At 35.7% G+C, this 26,553-nt stretch overlaps 1 protein-coding gene across 12 annotated transcripts in view; it reads right to left on the bottom strand.

The window, feature by feature from the left end:
• Positions 1 to 26,553, bottom strand: part of AHI1 (Abelson helper integration site 1) — a 95,855-nt gene that overhangs the window by 22,100 nt on the left and 47,202 nt on the right. For all 12 annotated transcript variants that reach the window (XM_075413987.1, XM_075413994.1, XM_075413996.1 and 9 more), the window contains 2 exons: positions 23,893 to 24,010; positions 2,578 to 2,636 (listed from right to left, as the gene is read on the bottom strand). In XM_075413987.1, coding sequence (XP_075270102.1) covers positions 2,578 to 2,636; positions 23,893 to 24,010 — 177 coding nt within the window. The remainder of the gene's footprint in view (positions 1 to 2,577; positions 2,637 to 23,892; positions 24,011 to 26,553) is intronic.

Genomic DNA, 26,553 nt, shown 5'->3' with positions numbered 1-26,553 from the left:
CATGCTTCTTCCTTACATGTAAACAAATCCTTCATTGTAACAGAATAAACATAAAGTCCCACTTCTAATTAGTCATTAAGTCTTACTAACTGCACTTGGAAAATAAGCTTTTCTAAGATTAATCTTAGGCAGGCACTACATGTACCAGGGTGAACCTGAATGCGTGTGCACACAGGGCCAAGGCCACCCTCCCTCCTTTTCCCGCTAGAGTGGAGGACTCAGCAACGTGAAGAAGGACAAACGTCTATTTCTCAGATGCTGCACAGTGCCACTGCTTCTCCATGCTCCACCTCCCTATACCTGCCATCTGCCAGAATGGAAGAGACACTGGGAGTGTTACTTGTGCAGACACTCCAGGGAAGACAGTGGGAACGAGAGTTAAAGCTGCTCTTGCCTGTTCAGTAAATCTGTGCCTCAGCCTAGGTTCTGAGACTGTCACCTTTTGACTTCAGTGGTTGTTTTTGTTTTTTTGCTTTTTGGTTTGTTTGTGATTTTTTTTTTTAAGGTAAAGAATAAGAAACGAACATATAGTGCTCAAAAACCCCATGACTGGCTTAAAAGTGAGATATTATTTAAAACATTTTAAAATTCTACAGAATCAGTCTGAGCTTTTACAGTTGCTCCATTGTTCTCATTTTTCTTTATAAACCCGAGGGTTAGAAATTTACTTAATCCTCTCCTTCTCTAAGAATGTCATGCAATCTCTTTACCCCAGTAATTGAAGTTTTAAATGAAATGCTAAATAAGCTGAGACTCAGCATAAAATAATTGAATATTGTTAGCACTGTCGTGTTTCTGTTCTTGTTCTCTGGTCCAATTAATTGTTAACACACTTCTAGCTCAGGGTACCTAACTGCACAAATTCAGTCTAAGGAAACAGAAGTGCAAGGACAGTATTAATAGCTAAATTAAAATTATTCTAAAAGTATTAATTGCTAAGAATAATGTACTCTTCTTTGGTCTTAATTAATCTGTCCGTAGACACTGTAAAGTTACCTCCTTAGGCTTCAGATGACTACAATTCTTATTTGATTACAGCTCTTCAATATTTAATGAGCATGACAATCCATAATCTGCCTAGAGGAAAAAACCCAAAACTGTGCGAGGCTACACTTTATTGAAACCTGCAATATACAAACAGAAAACAGAAGTGCAAACACAGCTGCTACAGTAAACCCTACAGGGATGAAAAAAAAAAAAAAAAAAGAAAGAAAAGGAAAAAAAGGAAAAAAAAAGATCAATTCAGAAGCATGTAAAATGCTCCTGTTCCTGAATCTATTCAAAACCTCTTGACGTATTTGGCCATTTGTAAGTACGCTACTTTTTTGATATAAATGAGTCAGTTCATCTGCACTTATAACATATACATGACTGCATTTATAACAGAAAAATTAACAAAAATATTCAAAATCTTAATTTAACCCTCTCAGAAAAAAATATTTTAAATTAGCTGCTATTCAGCATTTTCCAAAACAGTTCATCCTGTAAATGTTTATAGAGCTTGCTGTGATGGAGGACACTAAAATACTGATTGAGCAATTCATACGTTTTCCTCAAAATTACATATTGATGGCTAAAAAATTGAAAATGCAAAACCAAGAAGCACTTAGCCACTAACAAAACTGCAATGTAAAACCGTACTTTCAAAATTTCTTGGCAAGTCCAAGTGAGTCTTACAAGCCTTCCACAACTCTATTATTCTGTGTTAAATAAAGTAGGTACGAAAAACCCTGAAAACAACCGAAAGCAGAACCCCAAATCCAAACTGTAAAACAGCTATAAATGATTGAAGTTAATATATGTCCACCACTAATATTTCTCTGAAAATTATAATTAGCAGGCAAGTAATACAGAATATTAAATCATGGCATTCTGTCCACAGGTGCAGAAGGATTAACATCTCCCATACCACAGGCCCAGCCTTCTAGAGCCACACATACGTTCAGTACTCAGAAGCACCACTTGTTCTCCCGTCACTAGTCTCTCCATACATTTTGTGCTTAATCCAGGTTTATCAGGTCTATAGTTGGAATTAATGGCGTTTACAGATTCTGCTGGATTTATACTATGGTGATCAGGAAACCAGAAATAAAGAAAAGAATAAATGTAATTACTAGAAGTTTCCCATCAATATTTAACAGATAAAGAATTAAATAAAATGAGGATAGCTGTGATTTCACTTGTTACAAAAAGGTAAAGTATGAGTAAACAATGAAAACATGGTGCTGCAAAGAGGATTCAAGTTACTGTTCCAGCTTTCGCTCCTTATTTATCAATGTCTATATTCTTAGTAATAATAAAAAACACAGGACTGTGATTTTCGCTTATTTATTTCTAAACAACAAAAAGTAAATAATGAAAAACATATAAAGCTTTTAATTTGCGGATATCTAATCTCATTACGAGCTGGCTGCAGCAAAAGCTTATTTGCCCATGTAGACAACTTCCTTGAAGATACCTCTTTTGTGAATAAAGACAGGATTAAAAAAAAACCTCTCTACAATGAGAACTTGTGAATAATGACATTTTATAGTTAAACATCAATTTAAAAAAAAATGCAAAGATACAATTCCTTACCGTCTGTAGTCTACCCAATAGTGTTCGGCTAAGAGGATTTCCTACTGGGCTGAAACACCCTGTGAAAAGAAAAGGCTGTGAATTTTCTGCTTGTTATCCTTTTCCATCGAATAAACCATTTTATTTTAAAATCATTATGTTGGCAGGATATGTTTGACAAAATTCTAATGAAAAGCAGCAGCATCTTTCAGTCACAACTACGCATCCTTCAGTCAGGAACAGCTGGAGGGTTTATTTAACTAACAGACCTGACACAAGGTTAACTAATCCAATATTTCCATTCAAATGATTTGGAGAAATAGCTCAAGCTATGTCCACATGCCACCTCGTGCTCAAAGCTGACACTATTATCTAGGCTGTATTGCTTTTCTCTTCATTGAATTTCTGAGTAATGCATACAAAGTTTTCCAACAGAAATGATCACAAAAAAGTCTCAAAGGAATTACTTCCTTATTTTATCTGAAAGAATAACTATGACTATTCAGTAGTTCCCTTTGATCATCTGAGTTCCTATCACAACACATCTTGCTGTTTATTTTATTCACTCTCTACATAGCGCATTTGAACAAGGACTTGTAAATTCTTTTCTTTGCAAACTATTATGTTAACTACTAAGCTCAGGAAAATCCTTTCATCATCCATCTATGGATTTATCTTCTTGTTCTTGGTCTCCTCAGCTGCATATTTAAGAAAACATCTTAAAAAGAAAAGATACAAAAAACTGAAAATTGTTGAACACGACAGTGAAAAACGCTACTGCTTCGTTGGAGAATGGTTTCTCAAACATAGAGATGCCAGACAACACAGAGTTAAGCTCACTGGATTTTCTCTGTGAGACACTAGATTTGAAACAAGTTTTGTTTTCAAAGAGGAGTAAGTTCTGAAAACTCATTTTCGTTTGCCACTCCAAAAGCCTACTCTTGAGGAGTCCAGCATCTGAATAAAGAGGACTTTTCAGATTCAGATTCCCATGTACTGGCACAGCTCCACAAGGACGCTTGCACAACTCCACCTACAGTATACTTTCCATAGCCTGGTGGTTTACTTTCACAGGAGATTTACTCATAAATGTTTAATCATTAAGATATTTAGATATTTGCAAATATAAAAAAAGCTGCAAGCTCAAACAATCATAATTAAACCATGCTCCTGCAGATCTTCCTCATGTGAACAATTTTGTACTTGTGAGAAACCCTAAATAAGTGGCATAATTGATTTTTTTCAATTTTGTGTATGAACTAAAAATTCTGGGATCTTAATGATTTCAAGAAAGCTTGTATAAATTCTGAAACACTTAACTTTGAAAGGCTTACTTTGATTTTTATTTCTTTTTTTCCCATCACTTTTCAGAAGAGGAAAGAGATGAGAATAGAAACCATTTTCTGAATTTAACCCTTACTCAACCCCATACTGAAAGACAGTGGACCTGAAGCTTACCTTTTTTTAAAATAAGCTATTTGCTAAAACATTTGTTCAGCACTAATGCCAAAAGTCACTGAGGATATTACTCCTGTTAAGATTGTATCTACATCTTCATACAGTTACAAAACAAGCTGCTACAGATATGATACTACATATGTATATACTATTGCATACAAGTGTTATATCAGCTCCTTGAACAAAAAGGACCCAACAAACTTGAGACAAACAGAATGTTTGCATGATAAAAAAATATTTTTTCCAAAAACATTTAAACACCTAAGTATTCTACCATATGATTTTCAATTTGAGCATTGTAGTGTTGTGCCAGTTCACACAAACCCATTCTAAGACAAAAGCTGTATAAAATACATGATGAAAACAATTGCTTGCTTGGAAAAATCTTCAAACTTTAATTAAAAAAGTGTCTTTTTATCAATATTATAATTAACTTTCTTGTTCTCCTAAGGAAAAGATTTACTACCTCCAGGTACTTCTGGACTGTATGTTTATGTATGTGAGTACTCCTGTCCATTCTTTATATTTACCTGCTTGTCAGGTAAAAACTTTCTGGTTAGACCAATATGCCCAATTCAGCCTGAATAAAGTGCAGCGCAGACCTGTTCTGCTGCAAGCATAGGAAAGAGACAGATGTGTAATGAAAAGATATAGGGAGTGCTGTACTGACTTCTAGCAGCTGGCACTGGTTTTGACTTAGCGTTTTCTGCGACTAGAGCCGCCTTCTGAAACAAGCAGGAAATTCTTACTACTTTGCTTGAGGTGTAAACACTAAATGGACCACAACACTTGGGTCCAAATATTCTACGTGCCACAGAGCCAATGCTATTTTTTCATACTGATCACAGCTGTTGGTTACCCCAAACTAGTTTTCAGTGTTTTCCGTTAGTTGTTTTCGGTTATCAAGCATTCCTTTAGTAGCTCCTACATTCAGAACAGTCATACTAAAAAAAAAAAAAAAAAAAAAAAAAAACAAAAAAACCCCAAACCCAAATTCTGTTCTTCGTTCACAAAACAAGGTCCATTCAGCAAGCAAGGGAATATCCATCCCTTCTTCCTCAAACGATGCAGTAGATTTTTAAAGCAATTTTACACATCTATTGGCTTGAGGTGGTTCCATGCCTGATCAAGCATGTAAGTGACAATGAGCAGGTGTGACTAACAGCCTCAGTGCTGCTTGCTTTGGTTATCTCTGATCCCAGCTGTGCAAACTTTTCTACTACTACAGTGAGGTACTGAAATTGAGTTCAGGATTGTAGAAGGACATTTCTACTTCATCAAAAAATGAAGTTTATATAGCACTGTGACCTGTTGGGACTCTCACTTAGTCTGAGCTTATACAAAGGTCATTAAATGCCTTGTAAGGTCAGACCTGTAAAAAAACAACACCCAGGTTAATCTAGACGGTCTTGCCTTAAGGATGCTTCAGAATCAGAAATGGAGAAGAATTTTTATTGACTCAGGGGGTTTACTTGAACTCTCCAACAATCTTCTTTCTTAACAGCATTTGCTGCCTTCACCTTAAAAACCCTGTATGTCTTGAGAAGCTAATCTTCCCTATGCAAATACCAACATTTGAACTACTATATCCCCTACTACTCTGCATTGATTCTTCAGTAGTCTCCTTTATATGGCATTTTACAGGAGAAGAATAAATTATTTCTAGAAGAACTTACTGCTAATGTCTAAATGCAATGGTAGATGTCTCAAAATGATAGGTGCTATTGCTTTTTCTCAAATGATTGTAATTTTCACATTGACACAATTTAACAGCAGCACGGCTCTTCCTTCTGGTCCACCTAAACCTCTCACTATGATTATTATGTGAGTCTAAGCACGTGATGACTTTAGGTAAATGACTGCCAAAGAACAGTATCTTTTGAAACACAACATAGCTGTCTGCTTTGAGAGGGAGTCTGAAACTGTGTTAGTTTCCTGTTCAATTTCAACAGTGAACTGAAAGTCTGTCCTTTCCCCTGGGTCACTTCTGGCAACATATTCTCTGCCAGAGAACTGCAACTAAAGAGAAAGAAGATGACAGAAACCAAGTGGCAGTCCTCCTGTCCAAACCATGACTGTACTACCAAGTTCCCAGTTCTATTGCGTGCTTTCACTGAAAAACTACCTTCTGCTCTAGATAATCATAACAGTGTGAGCTGATTAAATTCTAAATAGTTGGGCTGAAATATACAGGTAGTAGATGAGCTGGCTTCCAAACAGATTAGACTTATACAAAAATTTATACAGTAACAGCAACAATGCCCCAAAATAGCACTTGTAATAATTAGCACTTTCTATTAAATAACAGCATCTTTAGCTATTATATTTCTTTCAAATTAATAGCAGAGGAGCCATAACAGGGAAAAAAGTCCTGCTAGACAGTCAAATAATTCCAGTATTACTCTATTTGAGTGCCTACAATCACCTAATAAATGTTTATGTGAAAAATTACTCTTTAAATAGAAGCTGAGAGAACATTCATTACAGAATTTATGTTTTAATTCACTTTTCAATAGAAGGCTTTTTCTCCATTTGTGAAATGCTCTTGATTAATTAATTTTGTTAATTAATAAAGGTATTTGTGCATCATAAATGTCCAAGGATTCCAGTCTCATGGAATCCACAGTTAATTAAATAATCCAAAAGTTTATCCTGGAAAATCCTCAGAAAACCACAGAACACCACCAAATACATAACTAAGAAAAGTGAAAAAATTTAATATTCAGACATTTCCCTGATGAACCCCTCTGAAGCACACAGGGAGAAAAAAAAAAAGATCTTACCTATTCTAGTTCCACATTATTCTATTTTTAACTGAGTTTTACTATAAGTTTGTACTAATTATTAATGTCTAAAAAACCCCGCACACAAATCCTGAAAGACATGAAAATAAACTATGCCTCTGGGAAATGGTATTTCTTATTGCAGGCTTCTTATAATTTATTGTGGCCCCTTGCAACATGGCATAATTACAACACACTCAAACAACAAACACTGGGAAAAGAGTCAACTCGAATATGAGATGAACATTTGTATATCAGCTCAGTCCTCCTCCTACTCGTCTTCTGTAGCTTTAAAACTGTTCCCAGTAAACAGAAATATGTTTTCAGCACCTATTCAAAAGTATGACTTTTGTGACCAAAAGATCCTTTAGTATGCAGTATAATCTCTAGGCTTCAAAGGAAAGTTTTGAGTTTTTTTAAAAGTAAAAGCTTTCAGAGCAGTATTACTCAGGTCTTTCTGTAATTTTATTTTTCAAGCTAGGTATAATATAAGAGAAAGAAGATAATTTTGTAATGATCTAAATATATATTAATCTTCCCTCAGAGGTCTTATCCTCACAACAACTATGCTTTAACAGATCAAATAGAATTCACTGCATAAAAAGTTTGGTTATGTATTGGATAAGAACCTCTTTTCCGTTACTTAAACACACGATCACAAACACTTTTAAAATCCACTGCAACCAGTTTTAGATGCAGTTGACATAAAATTAAAAGAATGGATGCACCCACTTAACACACATGTACCTTTTTGTTTTACCAGCAAAACAGATGTTTTACTAATATCCAATGCTGTAGGTGAAAACCCACTTCAAATTCTGCTATACATAACACAGTCTGATACCTATGATTTTGAACATATCCCAAACTGAACAGGAGAATGGGTAGGACCAAAGTGTATTGCAAACCACTTCAATGAAGTTTAATCTCTATCACAGCTTTTAAAACTACTTTGGAACACATTTAGCTAAAGCTGTAGAGCAAGAAAACTACATTCAAAAGCAGTTTGAAATGAAACAAGGAACAGAGTATTTTTAGCATTCTTTCTAAAATAGTGTTACTTTTGTAACTAATATAACACCAAAGGAAATGGTTAATTCTTTTGAGAATCTGTACCTTGCAAGCCACTTAAAGTGTATATTCTCTAACACAGATGGTTCTCACATGCTATGTTTAAGTGTATACACAAAAGTGCTGCAATAGTATTGGTACTGAATGCGAAAGACTTCTACAAACACCTATAAGATTCTTGCAATGTATTCTGTGCTCATAGAAGTCTACTCAATGTCAGGTGAGCCCATGCTGTTACTAGCCCTCTCCTTGTCTTTTCTCCGCTCTTTTCTTCTGTCAGAGCATCTGGAAAAGACTAACAATCTCCTAAATGTTGTTCTCATTTTCTAAGTGGAGTTCCAATTTGTTAACCTAAATCTATCCACTTAAAACAATCTATCCACTTAAAACAACAAAATCAAAAGGACAAATAAAATACCTCTCCATTTACTGTCTTACTTTCTGGAAGTTATATAAACTTCTGTAAATTTATTTTACCAGTCAGATACAAGAGCTGTTTTCATACTACATACACTGAAAACAAAACCCAAGAGAGAGAGAAGCCTTAGTTCTACTGCTGCCACGTGTCACTCCTCCAATTAGTGCAGAGATTGATCTACATGGCAATGACAAAACAAACAAACAAAACCTTCAAAAACCTCCACAATTAAGCCAAAACAGATCTGTGCTGATAGGTGGAAAAGCCTTTTTTTTTTTTTTCCCATCAATACAATGAAAACTTTTAAACTAAGAAAATAAAATAAACTTGGGAACTGATGTCAATAGATCAGTCTGTGGTTGCCATTCAAAATACTACATTATACTGAAAAGTCTGCACAGAAGGATAAGCTTTCAGTAAAAAAGTATGCAATATTTACCTTTTTAACCAATTATTTACTAAATGCTGGTATTAAAGAGAGTCATCTAGAAAAGTAACTCTAGGGAGTTTCACAATTTAGTACCATGCAGTTCCATACATATTGCTGCAGCTTCTTTCACACCGGCACGTGATTTTCCAGTGGATGCCCCAATTCCAGGTATCAGGAGAACTCTGGCTTCTCAAACCATGAGTCAAGTCACATTCTTACTACACTAAGACAACTGGTCTAGTGTGCTTAGAAACAGTAACTTTCTTATCCAAGGACTGGTACAGTTATCTCTAGCTACTGCACCTGCTTGTCTCTGATTCCCCAGCTCAAATGACCAAGTACGCCCTTACAGCAGACCTAAGTGAACATGGGAGCAGCAGCATGGAGCAATGCTTGAATTCTACACCTGCAGATGCACAAAGAGATATCCCTCACTGTAACATCAACTAATTCCAATCCTTGTATAAGAGACCTGAGAATCAGACAGCACTAACACAAAAAAACACTATGCTTCTGGCAGTGTCATATCCCACAACATATAATTACATCTATCATCAGCCAGAAGAATGCACAGAGATACTCATGCAGGGTTAGCCATCATTTTCATTCCTGGTTCAAGGTGTATAAGGGCACAAACATGTGTTTGCTCTGAATCTCAGAACAGTCCTCCAGAAGGAACTATGGAGACAGTCTGTCACTGGCTTTGAGGAGAATATTGTTTCATACCAATACACTTATCCTGTACTTAGGCACAATGTAACAGGCAGGATTTGGCCCCTATTTACAAAAGGTATAATGAAGTAAAAACTATTGCATCACAAAAACAATTAAAAAATCCAACTTTTTAATTAGAGATTAAAATCAAATACATTTAGTAGCCTACACACCCACCTAATTATTTCTGAGTAATCTTATCAAATGATCATCTTACATTTTTCTTGCAAATGTAAAGTTTCTACAGTACCATATATAAACAATGCAAGTAGTAGCACGTGTCCCAAGTATTCTTTTGAAGCAAAGAACATTTATTGAATTTATTCTAATCAGGAACATGCCAATTTATGACAACCTCTAACGTTACATCATAATGGCATTAGATACAACTGAAAATGAGCCAGGATTGTAGTATCCAGTTGTTTCTTTCTACAATGTAGAGAACAGAAAGTGACTCTACAGCAAACATCACTAAGCCTGCACAGATATCATCAGCATTCTGAAATCAGATTGGCAATATTATTTACACGGTCTAGATAGCAGATAAAAAAGATGTAAGGAAATGCAGATTATGACACATGCTTTGTATTAAAAGAGTTATTTTTCTTCTAGTGCTGCATGTATCCCGGGAAAATCATTATTAATTTTGCTAAGCTCACCAGGACTTTTTAAAAGCAAACAAAGTAAATGAAATTTGAAAAGAAACTTACTTTGTGTTATATTAAATAAAGCTTGTGGTGCTACCCTATCAGAAAATACTTCATGAAATACAGAAACTGCAATCCTTTAGAGCTGTGGATGCCCAGCACTGAAATAGCAACCCTCACTTTTGGGTTTGGTAGTATTTTAGCTTCTGCATTAACTTACCCTCCCCGAATCAGAGGAAACTGAGCTCTTAAGCAGGATTTATGCTTATCTGTTTCCTAAAAATACATAGTACAGTTAAATCCCATTTGTTAATACAATTAATTTCTATGTACTACAGTTAAATCAAGTATAATTCTATCTGTAACTCTTGAAGTCAAGTATCTACTGACCTCAGGAGGTCTATTTATGTCTGTAAAAAAACCTGACTAGGAATAAAAGAGAAAGAATGAAAATTATGCAAGGAAGGAAAACAAAGTAATTCATTTTGCATGGTTCCTCCCACAACTGAAATTCAGCAATGGCGAGTTACCCAGTTACTTAAACCAAACTAGCCTGTTGCTCTACAAATGAAAAACTGTGAGAAATTATCCTTAGAATATCACAAATACTTTTCAAAATCATCAATTACCATTTTTTGCAATGCAAAGTCATCTCAGCTAAGAAAAACCAGGCAATTACTGCACAAACTACTGAGTTTCTATATTACCCAGTAGCCTCACAATGTCAAATCGAGTCTTGACTGAAAATAAAAAAAGTGTCCTGTAACTGCTTGAAGAACTTATGTAGTATTTGTCTAACATTTGCATTCAAGGAAAAATAGTATCAGCAACATCATACGCAACATGCTGGACAAAATAAGTCAGCTTGATATTTCAGGTCTTTATCATGACCAGAATAGCCACTAGTTTGTACCTAGCCTACTTTCTCCATTAAATTAGCACTTTTGGCTAGTACTGAATATTAATTGTGATAAAATATTACCAGAAAAATCCATTACATTGCCAAACAATTAATACATTATTAAACCTGAAAAATGCAGGACCATTGGCAGACACTAAATCAGGAAACCATCATATAAAAATTTGAATATGGTCCAAAATTAAAAGAGTAAGAATAAAAAGTTCACAGCAGATACTTACTACTGTATTTTCAGAAATAGAAGGCTATGTCTTTAAAATATATTCCCAAGTTTACTTTCCATTTCGTAGTTCAGAAACCAGATTGGTCAGATATTTCATGAGAATGTGTGCATGGTGAAACCAACATAATCACATTCAAGTTTTTGTGCATGCACTCTTGAGTTTTCAGACAATTTATGAACAAGCTACTCTAAGAAGAGGTTTTTCTACATATCAGTGAGTAGAACGTGTATGAATAAATAAGTCCTTTCTAATTCATTTCCAAATGTATATGGAAAAAAAATAATGGCCTGTAGCAACATCTGAATACACTTCCTTGTAAATAATACATGACAAAGCGCTTCAGACTAATATTGGCATCATCCATTACAGAGGAAAATAGACTGCAAAGTTAAGTCCAACATTTAAGCAACACATTGCAGATCCAGTTGGGTACAGCTTTCAGTGATGTTGATTTTTCAGTTTCCTTAAGATACAATGTCCACAAAGTTTTCTAGAATGTAATAGAAACCTGCTACTACTTCTAGGGCAGTGGATTTTTAGAAAGTTTCACTATTGCTGTATTCTCAGCCTTCAGCCACCATGCACATATTCTAGCAGAAGTTACACTGGTTATACAAACATGCGGATACCTACTTTGGAGAAAGTAAAAAAGATGACTTGGCCATTAAGGGCCACCTTGTAGTGCAGGAGACACTGGCAGAAAGCTTTAATTTTCACTTGATAAAGAGGTGTAAAGCCATCTGTTCTAGACAGATTTTTGCTTGGGTCTTAGGTGGAGGATATGCAAAAAATAAGCATGGGAAGGAAACTGTTTGCCAAGAACATCCTTAGGAGGCAATACTCCCTTTCATTTACAGAGTGGTATCTGATCTGAGGTAAAACATGGAAAACCAAGACAGGCACGTTCATAAAGAGGGACTGCACCCAGCTTTGGGCCAAGACCACATTTCTAGAATTCTGAATATCCTGCAAAGAACAGACTTCTGTCCACACTTCAGTCAGCAATCCAAATCACTGCAACTGGTATTAGAAGAAAATAAGACTTCACACAATTTCAGCATCAAGTCAGCAAGCAGAAGTTACAGTCCTGTCCAGTGAATTTGTATCTTATTTGTATAGGAATTTTACAAACGAATATTTCCACAGTCTAAAGATGTAAACAAAAATACTAATGAAAACTAAATTCAGAATGAATACAGAAACACCATCTGACTAAATATTTTCTATAGTATCACGAAATACAATTTGATCAAGTACTTAAGATAATAACATGAGATCTTTTTTCACATCATCACACAGGTAGTGCCAAACCGATAAAAACTGCAGTATTTTAACATATAAGCTTAATTACACCACCCATTCTTTGGTTTGACTAACAGCAGTAGCTAAAATTGCTACTGACTATGCTCATACTGCATCTCCAATAACCCAAAATGCACACAAAAACAGCAACTGCAGTTTTCATAGTCATCAGTAAGAGAAAAGGTATTACTGATGTCTGAGTATTCAAGGACAGGAAATTCTTCTCCATAGCTTACTATGAAAACAACCCATTTCTATACATTATGCATTGTGAAAGATACTTAAGTTTCTTTAAAATTGACTTAATTGCTAACTGCTATGGAAACATTTGTTTCTTCAAAAGGACCAAACAACTGTACAAAACGCAGAAAACTGTCTAGCTCTACTCTAGAAGTTTGAGACTCTCACAGCATATGCCTTAATAGACTTGTTCACATAAAAGTACAATTAAATCTTCTGAGATGGTTTTTGCACATTCGCATGTGCCAAATTGTTAACTCAAGCACTGGTGTTACAGACAACCCTGGACACACCTTGTTTTCTTTGCGGGATTCCTGGGACTTACCCTGAAAATGACTTATTTTGGTAAGAAAAGCTGATTTGCAGGAAGATTCTTAATTCAAACCACCATTTCAATTGCTGAAGATCCTCTACATGTAGAAGTAGACAAAAAAAAGATGGCAGCATTCTTTATGCTCTTCAGCACAAAGAAAACAACTTTCTAATAAAGTACTGCTATCAAGGTACACACAATATGGTATACTACAGAAGTGTATTAAATGAGCACTGCACTCCATATTTTCCAAATAACAGAAGCACATTTATCTTTCTTCTGCTGTTGGTTCTGCTTTTTGTACAGAAACAGTCAAATCTGAAGCAAACATAACTGGGCTGAACATACTGTTAGATTGAACTGCTGGACACAAAAGATGAAAATTTACCACTAATTAATCAATAAACAGTGCAAAATGCAAGTTCTGAATATATTTCTAAAATGAAAAATTCAGAGAGTGTGACTTTGGACTCCCTAAAGGAGATAAATACCAACTCCGTTTTAGCTTGTACCTGGCTTACAACAGAAATTCTTCAGCTAGCAATGTGCACCATACAAAAGTTATCAAAAGCTCTGTTGCAACAGATTCTCCTAAACAAGTAGAGGAGGTGAGAGACTTCACTGATACCTCCTCTGCACTGAGACAGCTGAAAAAAAAAAAAGCAAAAACCCGACTTCAAGGACAAGAACATCCCTTTTTATAGAGAGAGCAGAATTCTGCTTAAATGTGTTTATCCAAAAATGAAAATTCAAAGATGCAAGGAGTAGGAAAACAGAGCCGGTTTATGATCTTCACCTGAAAATTGTAGAAACTATGACAAGTTACAAAGTGAATTCCAGCAGTTACAGTCCTTGCTAGGAAAAAAAAAAAGCTAGGGGAATCACTTATGCTCTGCTGATGGACACTGACAACTAGAAGTTTGCTGAAAGAATTCTCAAAACATTTTATGCTACTAGGCAATTTATCACACCAAAAGATGCTCAACATATATTTTTTAAGCAAGCTCCAATTTTCTATATTTTATTCTCCAGCATATTAGCTGCAGCAGTCTGCTTCTTTTGACCAGTCATGCTCTGAACGGATTCCAGACCGACCTGTATCAACATATGTCAATGCAACACCCTTCAGCTAATCTGGAAAAAAAGAACAATCAAATGAGGCAACATAAGCTAGCATAAACAGCCGAAGTAGAGACAGTGGCCCTCTATTCAAAACAGGACATACTGACAGTATAGCAAAAGGGGATGTGATATCCAGAATCATACAGGGATGCAGTATGCTGGAATCCATCTTCAGATGAGATATACAGTTTCAAATACTGTTATATGGCCACAGAAAAGCCTGGTGTCAAGTGAGCAGTTTTTTTGAATTTGCCTGTGTTTTATGTGGATCTTTTTTCTCTGGCCGAGGAATTAAAAACTGATGAGACTGAGCCCTACTTGTGAGGCAAAAAGATGAGGAAGGAACCTGTGCAATCTGTTCCTTCACTGGAGTGTGCCATAAGATTGCAGAAAACACCCAAATAGAACTCCACTCCTGAAAACTTGTAAGGCAATTCTACCACCTCATTTGAAGCCAACAACCAATGAGTCACTGTTCCTCACAACCTCCAGTGAGCAAGGAAGCAAGCTAATAGCGAGGAGGCAGGCTCCAGTGAAGCTCTCATTTCATCTGGATCAAAGCAGCATGTTGAGGCCAGCTCTGTAAATAATACCGAGTCACCAGGCTGTGTGACAATAGCAATGCGCAAGTTACACACCCAGAGAGGCCTTCACTTCTCTGTACGCGCCTTCTGCTTTCTTAATGCTTTCCCAAGCCTCTATCCTCTATCATCAGTTTCTATAGGACCAACATGATCAGTGTCCAGCTACACTGGTACCACAGTCTATTGCAGAGCATGTATATACCACAGATACACAAAGTTAATTTAAAAGGGGTTCTATTAGTAGAATGAATCATCTGAGGGAAGCTTGCTCTCCCTGAACTTAGTGCTTCAGCAACAAGGGTAACAGCAGCTGCATGTGAATCCATGGAAGTTTAGTTGTTTCACACAGATAAAAATCTATCTATAAAATTTGTAAAAGGTTTTTAAAATAGTTCAAAAAGTATGTATGTATACCAAAACCTGATGGATAATGTATCTTAAAAAGAGGGATTTTTTTTTTTTTTTTTTTTTTTTTTTTGTTAACATACTTGGGTTTTGCTCACTTGTCAAAACCAGATATGAAGTCAAACCACCTACGTCTCCTCTTTGGAGAGGGAGATGCCTCCCTCCTGTGCTCTGTGGCTGCTACTGGGACTTCTGCACTGTCCTCCCAGCTCCTCCAGTAGTGATAGAAACAGAAAGATTGGAGCAATACAAGGAGGATCAATTTGCTCATCTTCTCCCCTCATGCTTATTGCTGTACAGACAGCACACTTGCTGACCTGAACTTTCTGCTGGACAGAGGATGGATACTTCACTGCACAGTCCTTGGGCAGAACAACTGTTTTCACCTCTGAAACCAGCTCAAAGTGCATTTAAGCATGCACTTTGTCAACACTTGCTGTCTTGCAGCTCAATAGCTCAAAAATTACAGACAAGCTCTACTTGAAAGTACAGACAAGCTCAGACTGAAAACAGTTAACAGGACCTCTCTGCTTAGGAATGAATTAGATTTGGTTGGTTCAGGATCCACATAACTGAGAAAGTAAGGGCACACTCAGGCCAAATCACTTTTTGGCAGAGTCTTCCCACAGTACTACGTCACACCCTGATTTTGCAATCTAAATCCTCTGCTGCCAAACAGAGAGTAATGCTTCATTTAAAACACACCCTTGTATAATTTGGCTGAGAGTACTTCCTTTACCCTGAAGGTACAGCAGTAATTACCCTAACATACACCAATTTCAAGTAAATATAAATGGTGTTCTTTTGATAAAGTTTTTGGAATCTTCAAAGATTGCTGTTATTGTGCTCTGTATTTAGTGTAATTTTTAGTGAAATATTTAATTAACTTGCCTAGAAGAAACATGAAAAAGAACATATAATAAAGGAACATGTGTATCTTTGATCTCAGTATAAACAATTCTAGCGAGTTTAACTAGAAAATACAAACTCTTCTGACACTTCTAACATCTTATCAATCAGATAGAGGAAACTGGATAACCAACCTTTTCAAATAGAAGAATTAGATTGCCACTAATGTTAATGATTTTGTCTCTATGTCTTTACTACTCTGTTGAAACATTTTTTGTGGTTACATGAATCTATTTATACACCTTCTGTTTTCAAATTACAAATTCATTTTTACTGTTCATTTTATAAATGCTAACAACTCAGCTCTTCCACCTTAAAACAAGGTCCTGTATTTGTGCCTTGAGCCAAAACTCTGACATTGGTAACTGATGTTGGCAGCACAGTAGGCCCGCAGAGCTCTGAGGAAGTTCCTTCCGCTGCAGAACCGCCTGAACTGCCTGTAAGCCATCGTGAGGGCATGCCTGTGTCCTGGTACTCCCAATTTTTATTTACTGCCAAAGTCAGCTGCAAGGTGAAACATCCCAGAGATGGTTCTAGTGACGGAGCAGAAGGAGTAAGATCAAGGAAGTACATGCAAAGGTTGGCTGGAGGTGACAACTGCACCTTCATAGTCTGTCTGCACTAAAGAAACTGTGACACAATATTCAAGTGTCTTGCCTTCAAAATGTAAATGGTATAGCAAAATGGCTTATAAAAGAAGCACAGAGGCATAAAAAAAAAAAAGTCTTGTGATGGATGTTTCTATTGTTTTACAAGAAAATTAACTTTGAGAAAAATATTTAAAATTTAATTTTTCAGTTCTTCCATTCTGCCATGAGCAAAATATTATAACTAAAACGTTTTATTTTCCTTCTCCATTCTCTCTTACTAGTTTTCCCCTAAGTAAAAGTGAGAGAGAGAAATATCTTAAAACGAATGATCATTTTCCCCTGGGGAGTTCCCATTCAAATTACCACACAGACATATATCAAAAAAACATTTGACACCTAATGATCTGCTTTTGGTAAAAATATTTTTCCCTAACTTCAGTGTAGTTAAGCCAGTTCACACTTGCTGAAGGTCTGATCTGTGGTGTTTAGCTGTTACTTGTCTCTACTCAGTTCTCTTGCCCTCTTTTTCAAAAGAAAGAGAAATTCACTTGATCGAATCAAAGAGTTAAAAGCAATTGAGTTCTACAAATTACAGCAAAATGTGAGAATTCTGCAAAGCAAAGTTGTGATTAGATACTTGTCATAATAACAAAAAGCAATTCAATGCAAAAGAAAATTACACGCAAAAATATCAATTTTTTAGAATCACTGTCCTGTTGGAATAATCAAATGAAAAGGCCCCATTTCAAAAAAATTTCATCCCCATAAAAATGTGACAAGAATTCTCTTGAAAATTTTTAGAAGATAAATTTCTGATAAATGTGTCAAGCGGATCAGTTCTTCAAGTATTTGGCAGAGCAGGAAAACAACAAATTGCATAAAAACATAGAAACACAACTGAGAAGTGAGAGACAAGTACTGGGCACATACTTCTTTCATCTTAATGCACGTTCACCCTTTTCAATTACACAAGATAATCTACTATAGCAGATTGCACCTTGCAGGAAGCTAACCATTCTGCAAACATTTCCTCTCATGTATTCTTAGACCACTTTCTATTTTGGCAGCATCTCTACAGGACGTAATAATAGCGTTCTCTATTTCTACACAGTTTAAGACTTAAAGACAACTGGTAGCAGACTACTAATCAAAGGCATTTTCCCCACTGGACTGCCTGATCACATTGAGGCCATCACGAGCATCCCGTGGTGAGCAGGAAACTTGCATTTCTCCCTCTGTAGTAGTAAGAATAAATAGGAAAAGATAAACATATCAGGACACCAGGGAAAAAAACTACTAAAACCCTTTTGCGTAGGCCTCAATGTCACTTTATTATTTTCTTAGTCAATCTTGCAAAAAAAAGCCCAGCAGGCTCACTGATAGCAATGAATTTGAGTGACACTCTTTGTGAGATTATTAAACATTGCCTACTTCCCTTTTGTAAACATTCTCTTACATAAAAGTAATGAAAATTACTTTCCATCACCACCTACTCCTCCTAGCAGCTTGTATTACACTAAAACCACTTCCAACTAATAGTGTGGGTACTGAACCACTTTTAGGTGTGTATTTGGTACTCTTCACCACAATATGCTCCTGCACCAATTTTAAGAAGATGTGGGGCTAAAAAGAAGTATCTCAAAGTGACTTAGACATTATGGCAAATTGCTACACAATTTCCATAGCTCTGATCTGTGCAGCCCTGCAGGCTTAATTGCTTTCCCAATCACAGCAAATCTAAATGAAGCTGTTGGGTGAACTAATGAGGCAAAACACATTACAGTTTAACGGGAATGGATATACCCAGAGTCTTTCAAGACTTGAGTTCTTTTCTAATCTTTATCTTCTCCACAAGAAATCTTTTACACACACTCAAGTTATTTCTCTTAAAAAACAAATAGGAAGAGATTTCAATTCCATTTTAAAATTTGATAAAATACAGTATTTACAGTAATAAGTTAGGATTAAAAAAATAATAATATAGGTGTTCAGTGATCTGGGTGCCACTCAATTTGTCTGCATGGATTGAATCCCACTAAACAGATTTCTCCAACTGGTGCTCCTACTGGCACTCCCACTAAACAAAAATGGTCCCCCAAGGTCAGCTTTATCTAACTTCAGCACAGCAGTGTGGGAAAGCCAGCAATGCTGCTGGCTGTACCACATGCTTTCTCTTAGTCATCTTCTGTCTGTCAATCCGTTCTTTCGGTCCTCTTTGAAAATGCCACTAACCTGTATCAAAACACAGCCAGAGGTATACTACAAATACTGTATTTTATATAATACTTGGACTATATGATACACATACATGCAACCTTCAGTTAACATATACTCTTTCATATTTTGTAATATCTCTTCAGTATTTTCAGGATATTTTATTACTATTTATTCTCAAATTAGAACACTAAGCTATTCAGTAAAACTGAATTTAATTGTTCATTTGATACATTTTCAATGATAGTTTGCATGAGTCTTTTTTCCCCTAACAGTTTCTTAATAAGTGATTAAAAGAATAAGGCCACACTGAACTAGCTTTCTGCACACATAATTTCTTGAGTGGCACAAAATTATGTCAGAAGCAAGATAAATACCCTCAAAATGAACAAAAAAATTAAAGCCCTCCAGGACTGTGGTAGTACAGAAAAGAGATGTTATTGAGTTGGGGAGAAAGTATGAAATATTGAAAAAAGCAATCAATGATACTAACATACATATGAGGATGTAACTTTTGACAGTGTTTCTCCAGTATCTCTGCAAAAATGTGAATTTTTCTACTTGATGTACCTCCTTTTTCTGCTTTTAAAAGAGCAAGAACCAAAGTAGTATTTTAAGAGCATTTAGTTGATGCAGAAATATTTTTTATATCTTTGATGTAGAAACCTATTTTAGTGTTTGCTTGAGACAGAAAAAAGAAGCTTTAAACAGTCTATCAAATATAATGAAGGACTTAAATGCAAAGTCAGTTTTTTTAATATCTTCAGAGAGTGAGAAAGAGTGCTTTGAAGCTTTCACTTTATATAGGTGGAAAACAACTTTGACTGTCAATTGTGTTAATGGAGAGACAATTTATAATTGTTCTCAGCCCTGCCAAAGCGTTCTGTTTTTTGTTTTTGAGATTTTTCAAAGATACAAGAACCATCATGTTTCTTGCACATACGTAATTAATTTTTAAGAGCAAGTTTAATTAACTGGTTTTATTGAAGTCAAAATTTTAAGTGAAAAAATCTGTGCGGTATTTGTACTCGAGCTTCAATCTCACACAGTTAACAATTAGGGTCACTGCTAATTACAATTACTTGAAACCTAAAACTTATTTTAGAAAACATGCCCTGAACATAGTGGGAGTTACCGAAGAGTCATTGTTGAATAAAACCTAAAAATGCAGTCCCTTTCTTTCATGGCATGCCATGGATCTGCAAAACAGTGTCTAAGAGTACAGGAAGGTGATTTCACTGCCCAAAGATACTCACAATCTTAAGGAGGGAAGGCAAACAAAACTGGAGAGGATTTTAACGTGTCTCAGAGAATGGGTAATTGAAAGCTGGAGCCTTTGCTGCTTCCTTATTTGTTTAAAATATAACAATTAGGAAATGGGTTATCCCAGAAGAAGGTACAAAGATGAGAACATGACAAGAAAAAGATAGGAACGTCTAAGGCAGGGTCCTGGATAACGCTAGAGTGCAGTGCTGCAGGGTAACACCGCAGGATGGGTATGATAAAAATATCATTGAAGCATGAGCATAAGCAGAGCTACACAGCACAAGGAAAGTAAAACATCAATTCTGACTACCAAAGACAGGTCTTAGACAAATTGTCTTTTAACCAAAATAAAGAAAACAAAACAAAAAAAAAAAACAAAAAAAAAAAAAAAAGGAAAAGAAGAAAAGAAGCTCAGCACGCTTAAACATCACATACTTCCAGGGACAGATTCCCTAAAGCATACCAAACAATAATCAAGTAAGAATAAAGTCATCTGCTACATATACACTACATGGAGAAAATTGAGTAGAGTGAAAAACAGGACCAGCCGTACGACTTCATGAATCCAAATTACAAAGGTAAAACTCAAATGGGATGACTTTCTCCAAAGTCACAAATCTAGCAAACTTTTCAAACGACTGAAATAGCTGTCAGCACAGCTGCAGCTTTACTGAGGCAGACACAAAAAACCCCCTGATATGGCAAAATGAGTTACACTCCTGATGAACAATTCCAACTGACAGGATATCAGGATGGACGGTATGAAAACTGCATTTTGTGCCTTACTCTCAAATTTAACACAAATTTCGTGAGAGGAAGGCACACAACACACATTTTTTTAAATTTAATTTTGTTAAATTTTAAGAAATCTCTCCAATGACATGCTTTATACATAACACATAAGCAATAAGTTCTTCCATGTCTTGTATCTGCTTTGTGGTACCTACTTCGTTAATTACTACTTGTCAAAATTCATTACTTTTTTCTAATAATTCTAACCACACTCGTGACAAAATTTTAAATATATCTCTTGCACAGCACTCCGTAGCATCGACGGGAATGCAGTAGATGTTGTTAAGCTTGAGTTTAGCAAGACTTTCAACACCGTCTCCTATAACGTTCTCATAAACAATCCCATGAAGTATAGACTGTGCAAGCAGACAGCACAGCGGACTGAAAGTTGGCCGAGTTGCAGGTATCAGAGGTTCGCAACCACTCGCATGAAATCTAACTGGAGACCAGTCACTAGTCATGCACTCCAGGGTTCGATACTGGGGCCAACACTGTTTAACATCTCCATTAATGACCTGGAGGGTAGGACTGAGTGCACTCTCAGCAAGTCTGCACTTGAAGAAAAGCAAAAAAAACCCATACTATATGTTTGAGAGTATACAGAACCTATCTGTTAAAATGGCATGTTTAAAAGGCGTAGCAGTGAATATTACTTTTATTTGAAGTATTACAAAATCACTTGCAGCTATTTCTGCAAATGTATCTGGAAACAAAAAGATTTAAACATCAGGAAAGATCTGCAGTATTACTGCTACTGCCCATAAATCACAAAAGTGGATACCCTGTTTTTCCACCATTTCTACCTAATGCAAGATCTACACAATTGTCTTGTTAAAAGAAGAAAGTGGTGCATGTATCCAGGCTACTACACTGTCTGTATCACAAAACATTACCTATAACCCTATCAAGTTAATACAGCCTGCACTTATACCAGTTACATAGAAAGACTGCTAACAGAGATTTACACATGCTGCCTCAGGGGACTTCACTGTAAAGGGAATTCTGCATTTTGCTTTAAGAAGCACTAAATACTCAGCAAAAAGTGACAGGAAAATGTGAGAATGAGAAGACTGAAAAACTGCCAACATAACTCTCAGGAATATGTAACCGTCCGCTGGACAAAAATGAAGGATCTCTGTGTTACAGGCAGTTAACAATGCAACATACCAATAACAGAGGTACAGAAAATCGTATGTATTGTGTATATGAAACCAACACAGCACAATCCATAAATCTGTACACTTAAGTACAGATTTTCTATTATTCAAAAGCAAAATTAAACTAGCAGCTAGGAGCTATGATCATGAGTACATATCTTCACAGTTCATAACCAATGGGGAAAGCTGAAATAGATGATTAAATCTCTCTCATATGTTTCACTGAAAACAACTCTATCTCAGCAGAAGAACTTGGAGGCCTCCAAAATGACAGAGAAATAATTTAGGATTTTGAAACACTTTCTTACAGGAAAATCTATTTCATTTGTGGTCCACTAGCATTTTTATAGTCTTTCTCCCCTAAAATCCTTCATTTTCGCATTGCTTTCATTGACTGTTGAAAGACCATTAAAACATACCTCTTGTTCACTGTACTTCCCTCACATAAATAAAATTCTGTACCTGAAGACCGTCTTGAACTATTAGTCAGTTCTGGAAACAACTATGCTGGGAGTGCACATGAACAGTTATAACATATATCTATGTTTGTTCATGTCATTTAAGAAGTCTCCATCAACACATTTATCTGTGCTTCTGCATAAAGTAAAATTCAAGACAATAAAATGCACTGGTTCGAGCAATACGAAGCATAGCCATTTAAAGCTACTTAAAGCATATGTTAATGTTCTTTAAAGCGTTAGTCCACTTATTTTAAATAATCGCAGCATGTAAGACAGCATATGCATTCTACTGTTTCTGTAAGATTTATACACCCTGGAAACAACAAACATCAGCTGTGCGATAGATGAATATTATGGCTTTAAGCCCTTGTTAAGGCAGAAAAACGGAAATATAGAAGCTAACTGGTGTATGGCCATTTGCATTGTGAATTAGTGACTAAGAGTGATTCTGAGACTAGTGGTCAATCTTTTCGACTATGCTCAGGACTCTTTCCCTCGCCGCTCAGAAAACGTAATCATAACTTCATTTGCTAAGAAAATTGCCTTTCGGAGATAATTCTAAATAATTATAGAGACTATTCCTATGTTTGCTATCTACATTTCAAACCCCTGTTACCTATTTGTAGTTTATCATATATTCCACCCTCCCCCGGACTTCTTTTTACTCTTCTCAAGAATACAAACAAAACCACTTTGAAACTCAGGTTCCAATTTTCTGTCTTTTTTTATAGGTGCCCCCAAAAGACAAAAAGGCATGAAATTATCGATTTTAGCAATGCAACAGATACTATTATCAAAGTTCCACAAAAATGCATAATTTCATTGCTTACCTTTTTCTCAAAATTTTTGAATACAAAATGCCTTTGGAAACAAACGCCTAAAAATAGGTGAACATAACTGCAAATGGACTACCAAGCACTACAGTTCTTAAGTAAACTGCTTTTCTTATTACTGTTTTCTTATATCAATACATATGCTTTTAAAATTTTAATTTTATTGTTTTTCAGTGTCTAAGATACTTTAATAAGTACTAAATATTATCAAAATATTAAAACAAGGGAAGCTGGCAATCTCATATTGTTCTAGGAATTTACAGCACTAATAATTAAGTGGACAGCTTAAATTAAAAAAGCATTACAAAGGAATATATATCAGTACTGGACTGTATCACACTGCACTTTATAAACAATATCACACATAACAACCAGGACACTCCCTGAAAAAGCTGTACAGCAAAATTTATAAAGGCAGAAAAAAATCCTCATGGAAGCTGTTACCCACTCCCTACAGAGGGAAGAAATGAAGAAAGAAACTTACCACTTGTAGTAGTGAAAGAATACAGAGGATTCAATGGAGTGCTCAGAGTGCCTGGCAGTCTTAGCTTGGAGTGCGGTGACAGTGATGATGGTGCAGGAAGCAAGAGATTTGAGCTCGCCTGTAATAGGAAAGACAAATCAGAAAATGAAGTGTAATTTCCTGGGTTACTTACTGATGCAACAGCTAGAAGAGAAATATTTGCTTACTGTAAATAACTACTAAATTCCAGGAAAAAAAAAAAGACTCAAGTTGATGATAAATAACAATTTCAACGGATGGGGTTTGGGTTTTTTTTTTTTTAAGAATATTTGGAGACACAGACTTGGAAAAATTATTGACACCACTATAAACTGAATTGCATGTTTAGATATGGACACAAACTCTCAGGCAGCGCAAACAATGAAACAGAACCATTAGAACTGTCATCTCTTTGCATCTTCATGTATAAAAATGACATCTATATATCGTTATAAACTGATAAATGTAAAATAACTTCTCATTTTTGAGTATTCAAACTATACTACATCTATGAAGAGATCACTCAATATTAGAATGAAAGAAAAAAAAAAACCAGTCCTAACACACCTAGCACAAAACTGATTTCTGTAAATCAGTAAAGCATACTCAGACCAAAACATCAGACACTTCCTTCACATAAGGTACAGAAAAAATATCTGCAATCCTAATTTCCACAGCATCAAAGACAACATAGTTAAAATTCTATTGGTTATGGAGTTTCTTGATATACATGCAGCTATCACAAAGTAAAAACCTTTCCCAAACTTTACTCTTGACATAACATCCCACAGAGCCTATGTAAAAATATATTATGACTATCTTAGGTTTTTACGTGATCCGGTTGAGAATTTTACTGTTTGTTAAACGTATTTTCACTGGCTACCCTGATAACACAGCCAAAGGGGTGGGGGGGCATAGGTCTTAAACAAAATATTTGTAACTTTCTTCAAAGAAAATAGATTCATATGCCAGAATTTTTAAGCGTTATTTACATAAACCAATGTAATTCTTGACTCTTTCAAAAGTCAAGCCTATTCCACAACCTAGAATAAATGCATACAGTCACTTAATCCAACTGAAATCCCACACTCAGTGAGGTACTTCTTTGGCCTCAAACTCTAGATCAGACCCTTAAACCTTAGTTGTGGGCCAAAACAGAACAGTGACATTTTGCAAATTTACAATCTATTAGCTTCTAAATTCTGTGTAAAGAAAGGAGAAAGCTAAAACAAAGTGAATCAGTGGCTTATTTCCAGAAAGAATATAATTTATAACTACTACTTTTGTCACTTAATACATATTAAACAATTCAACAGGTTTCAATAACGCAAAATATTTGGGCATTGGCAGGTGTACTGGGATGCACATGGTATAGCACTAAAAACGTGTGTTGAGTAACCTGACTGGGCCATGGAGGATATCTGCTATCATTTCCTCTGCATTACTACACTAGACCTTCATCTTAATGTATCTCGTTTTTGTGTAGCAACATTCATTTAATTCTACTGAAAGAAGTTTATTATAAAAACTGTCTTTTATTAGTCAAGTACTCTCTCAGCAACTGTGCACAACTGTAATGGCTATTACTCCAAAAGCGACCAGGAAGAAAAGCAAGACAGAAAATCAGATCAACCATTGAACATGATTTTAAAAAGCATTAAATCAGCTAGATTTTACTGCAGTGTACAAATTTAACAGAATGTTAGTAAATAGTAGTTGTGAAATGCAAGCAGAATAGAGAGGCTTGTTTTTCTGAACAACAACAAAATCAGTCTGGTTTTCTGACATTTTTACATATGCAAGCCACTAAGTTTCACTAATATAAAGTTTTCTCTGATACACGCAAGTATGGTGGAAAGCCATTAGCTTATGTGTTTACTCAAACGCATAAAAATAATTTGTTCTGCGAAGGCATCGAACTCAGCTTCCCAGTATTTCATCTTCTTTTATCCACTGTTACCTCTAGTGAGAGCCTTTCTGCAATAAGACAAATGAGAAGATCTTCTCCCTGCACTAATTTCTTGCTAAGTGCACACTACACCATCAGTGATACAAACATATGTTTTCCAGTCGAGTATTCTCCCTTTTTGGAATTCTCTTTCAAATTTTCTATCAAAAAGTTGGTTTCAGACACTAGCAGAGAATGAAGGCAAGTTGAATACAGCAGCCTTTGGAAATCCAATTAAACACAGCAGAGCAAACTATTCAAAACTAGCACTTAACAGACACTTTTCTGGTTCACCCTGGAGCGAAAAAAAAACTATAAGGAGAAACTTGCCTTGATTGTTGTCCTTGAATGAATTAAAGAAGAGATATGGAACTCTGCATGTAAGTTCTTCCTGTACAGCATTTAATTCCCTTCCTTCTCTGTATTCTCCTGCTGTATTACCCAAATACTCTCATTATACACATGCCAAATAGCATGCTTTGAAATCAAATGCAATCAACACGTACATTAGAAGATAGAATGTATGCTCCTGAAGATTTAAGAAATTTGGCCTTTTTAAAATGCAAAATAAGTTCTTACAATTCTTCCTTCCTCTCCAAGTCCTTAAAAACAAGAAAAAGACATTTTTATAAAAGAAAGAAAGTTTTAAATTTAAGCAGTCTTACAGGAGCGATTCCTTTCTCCCCTTAATGGCA

The sequence above is a fragment of the Opisthocomus hoazin genome, chromosome 2 (genome assembly GCF_030867145.1).
Source record: "Opisthocomus hoazin isolate bOpiHoa1 chromosome 2, bOpiHoa1.hap1, whole genome shotgun sequence".
Classification (NCBI taxonomy): Eukaryota; Metazoa; Chordata; class Aves; order Opisthocomiformes; family Opisthocomidae; genus Opisthocomus; species Opisthocomus hoazin.
Note: the sequence above shows the minus strand (reverse complement) of the source record. Positions and strands in the feature narration are given on the sequence as shown.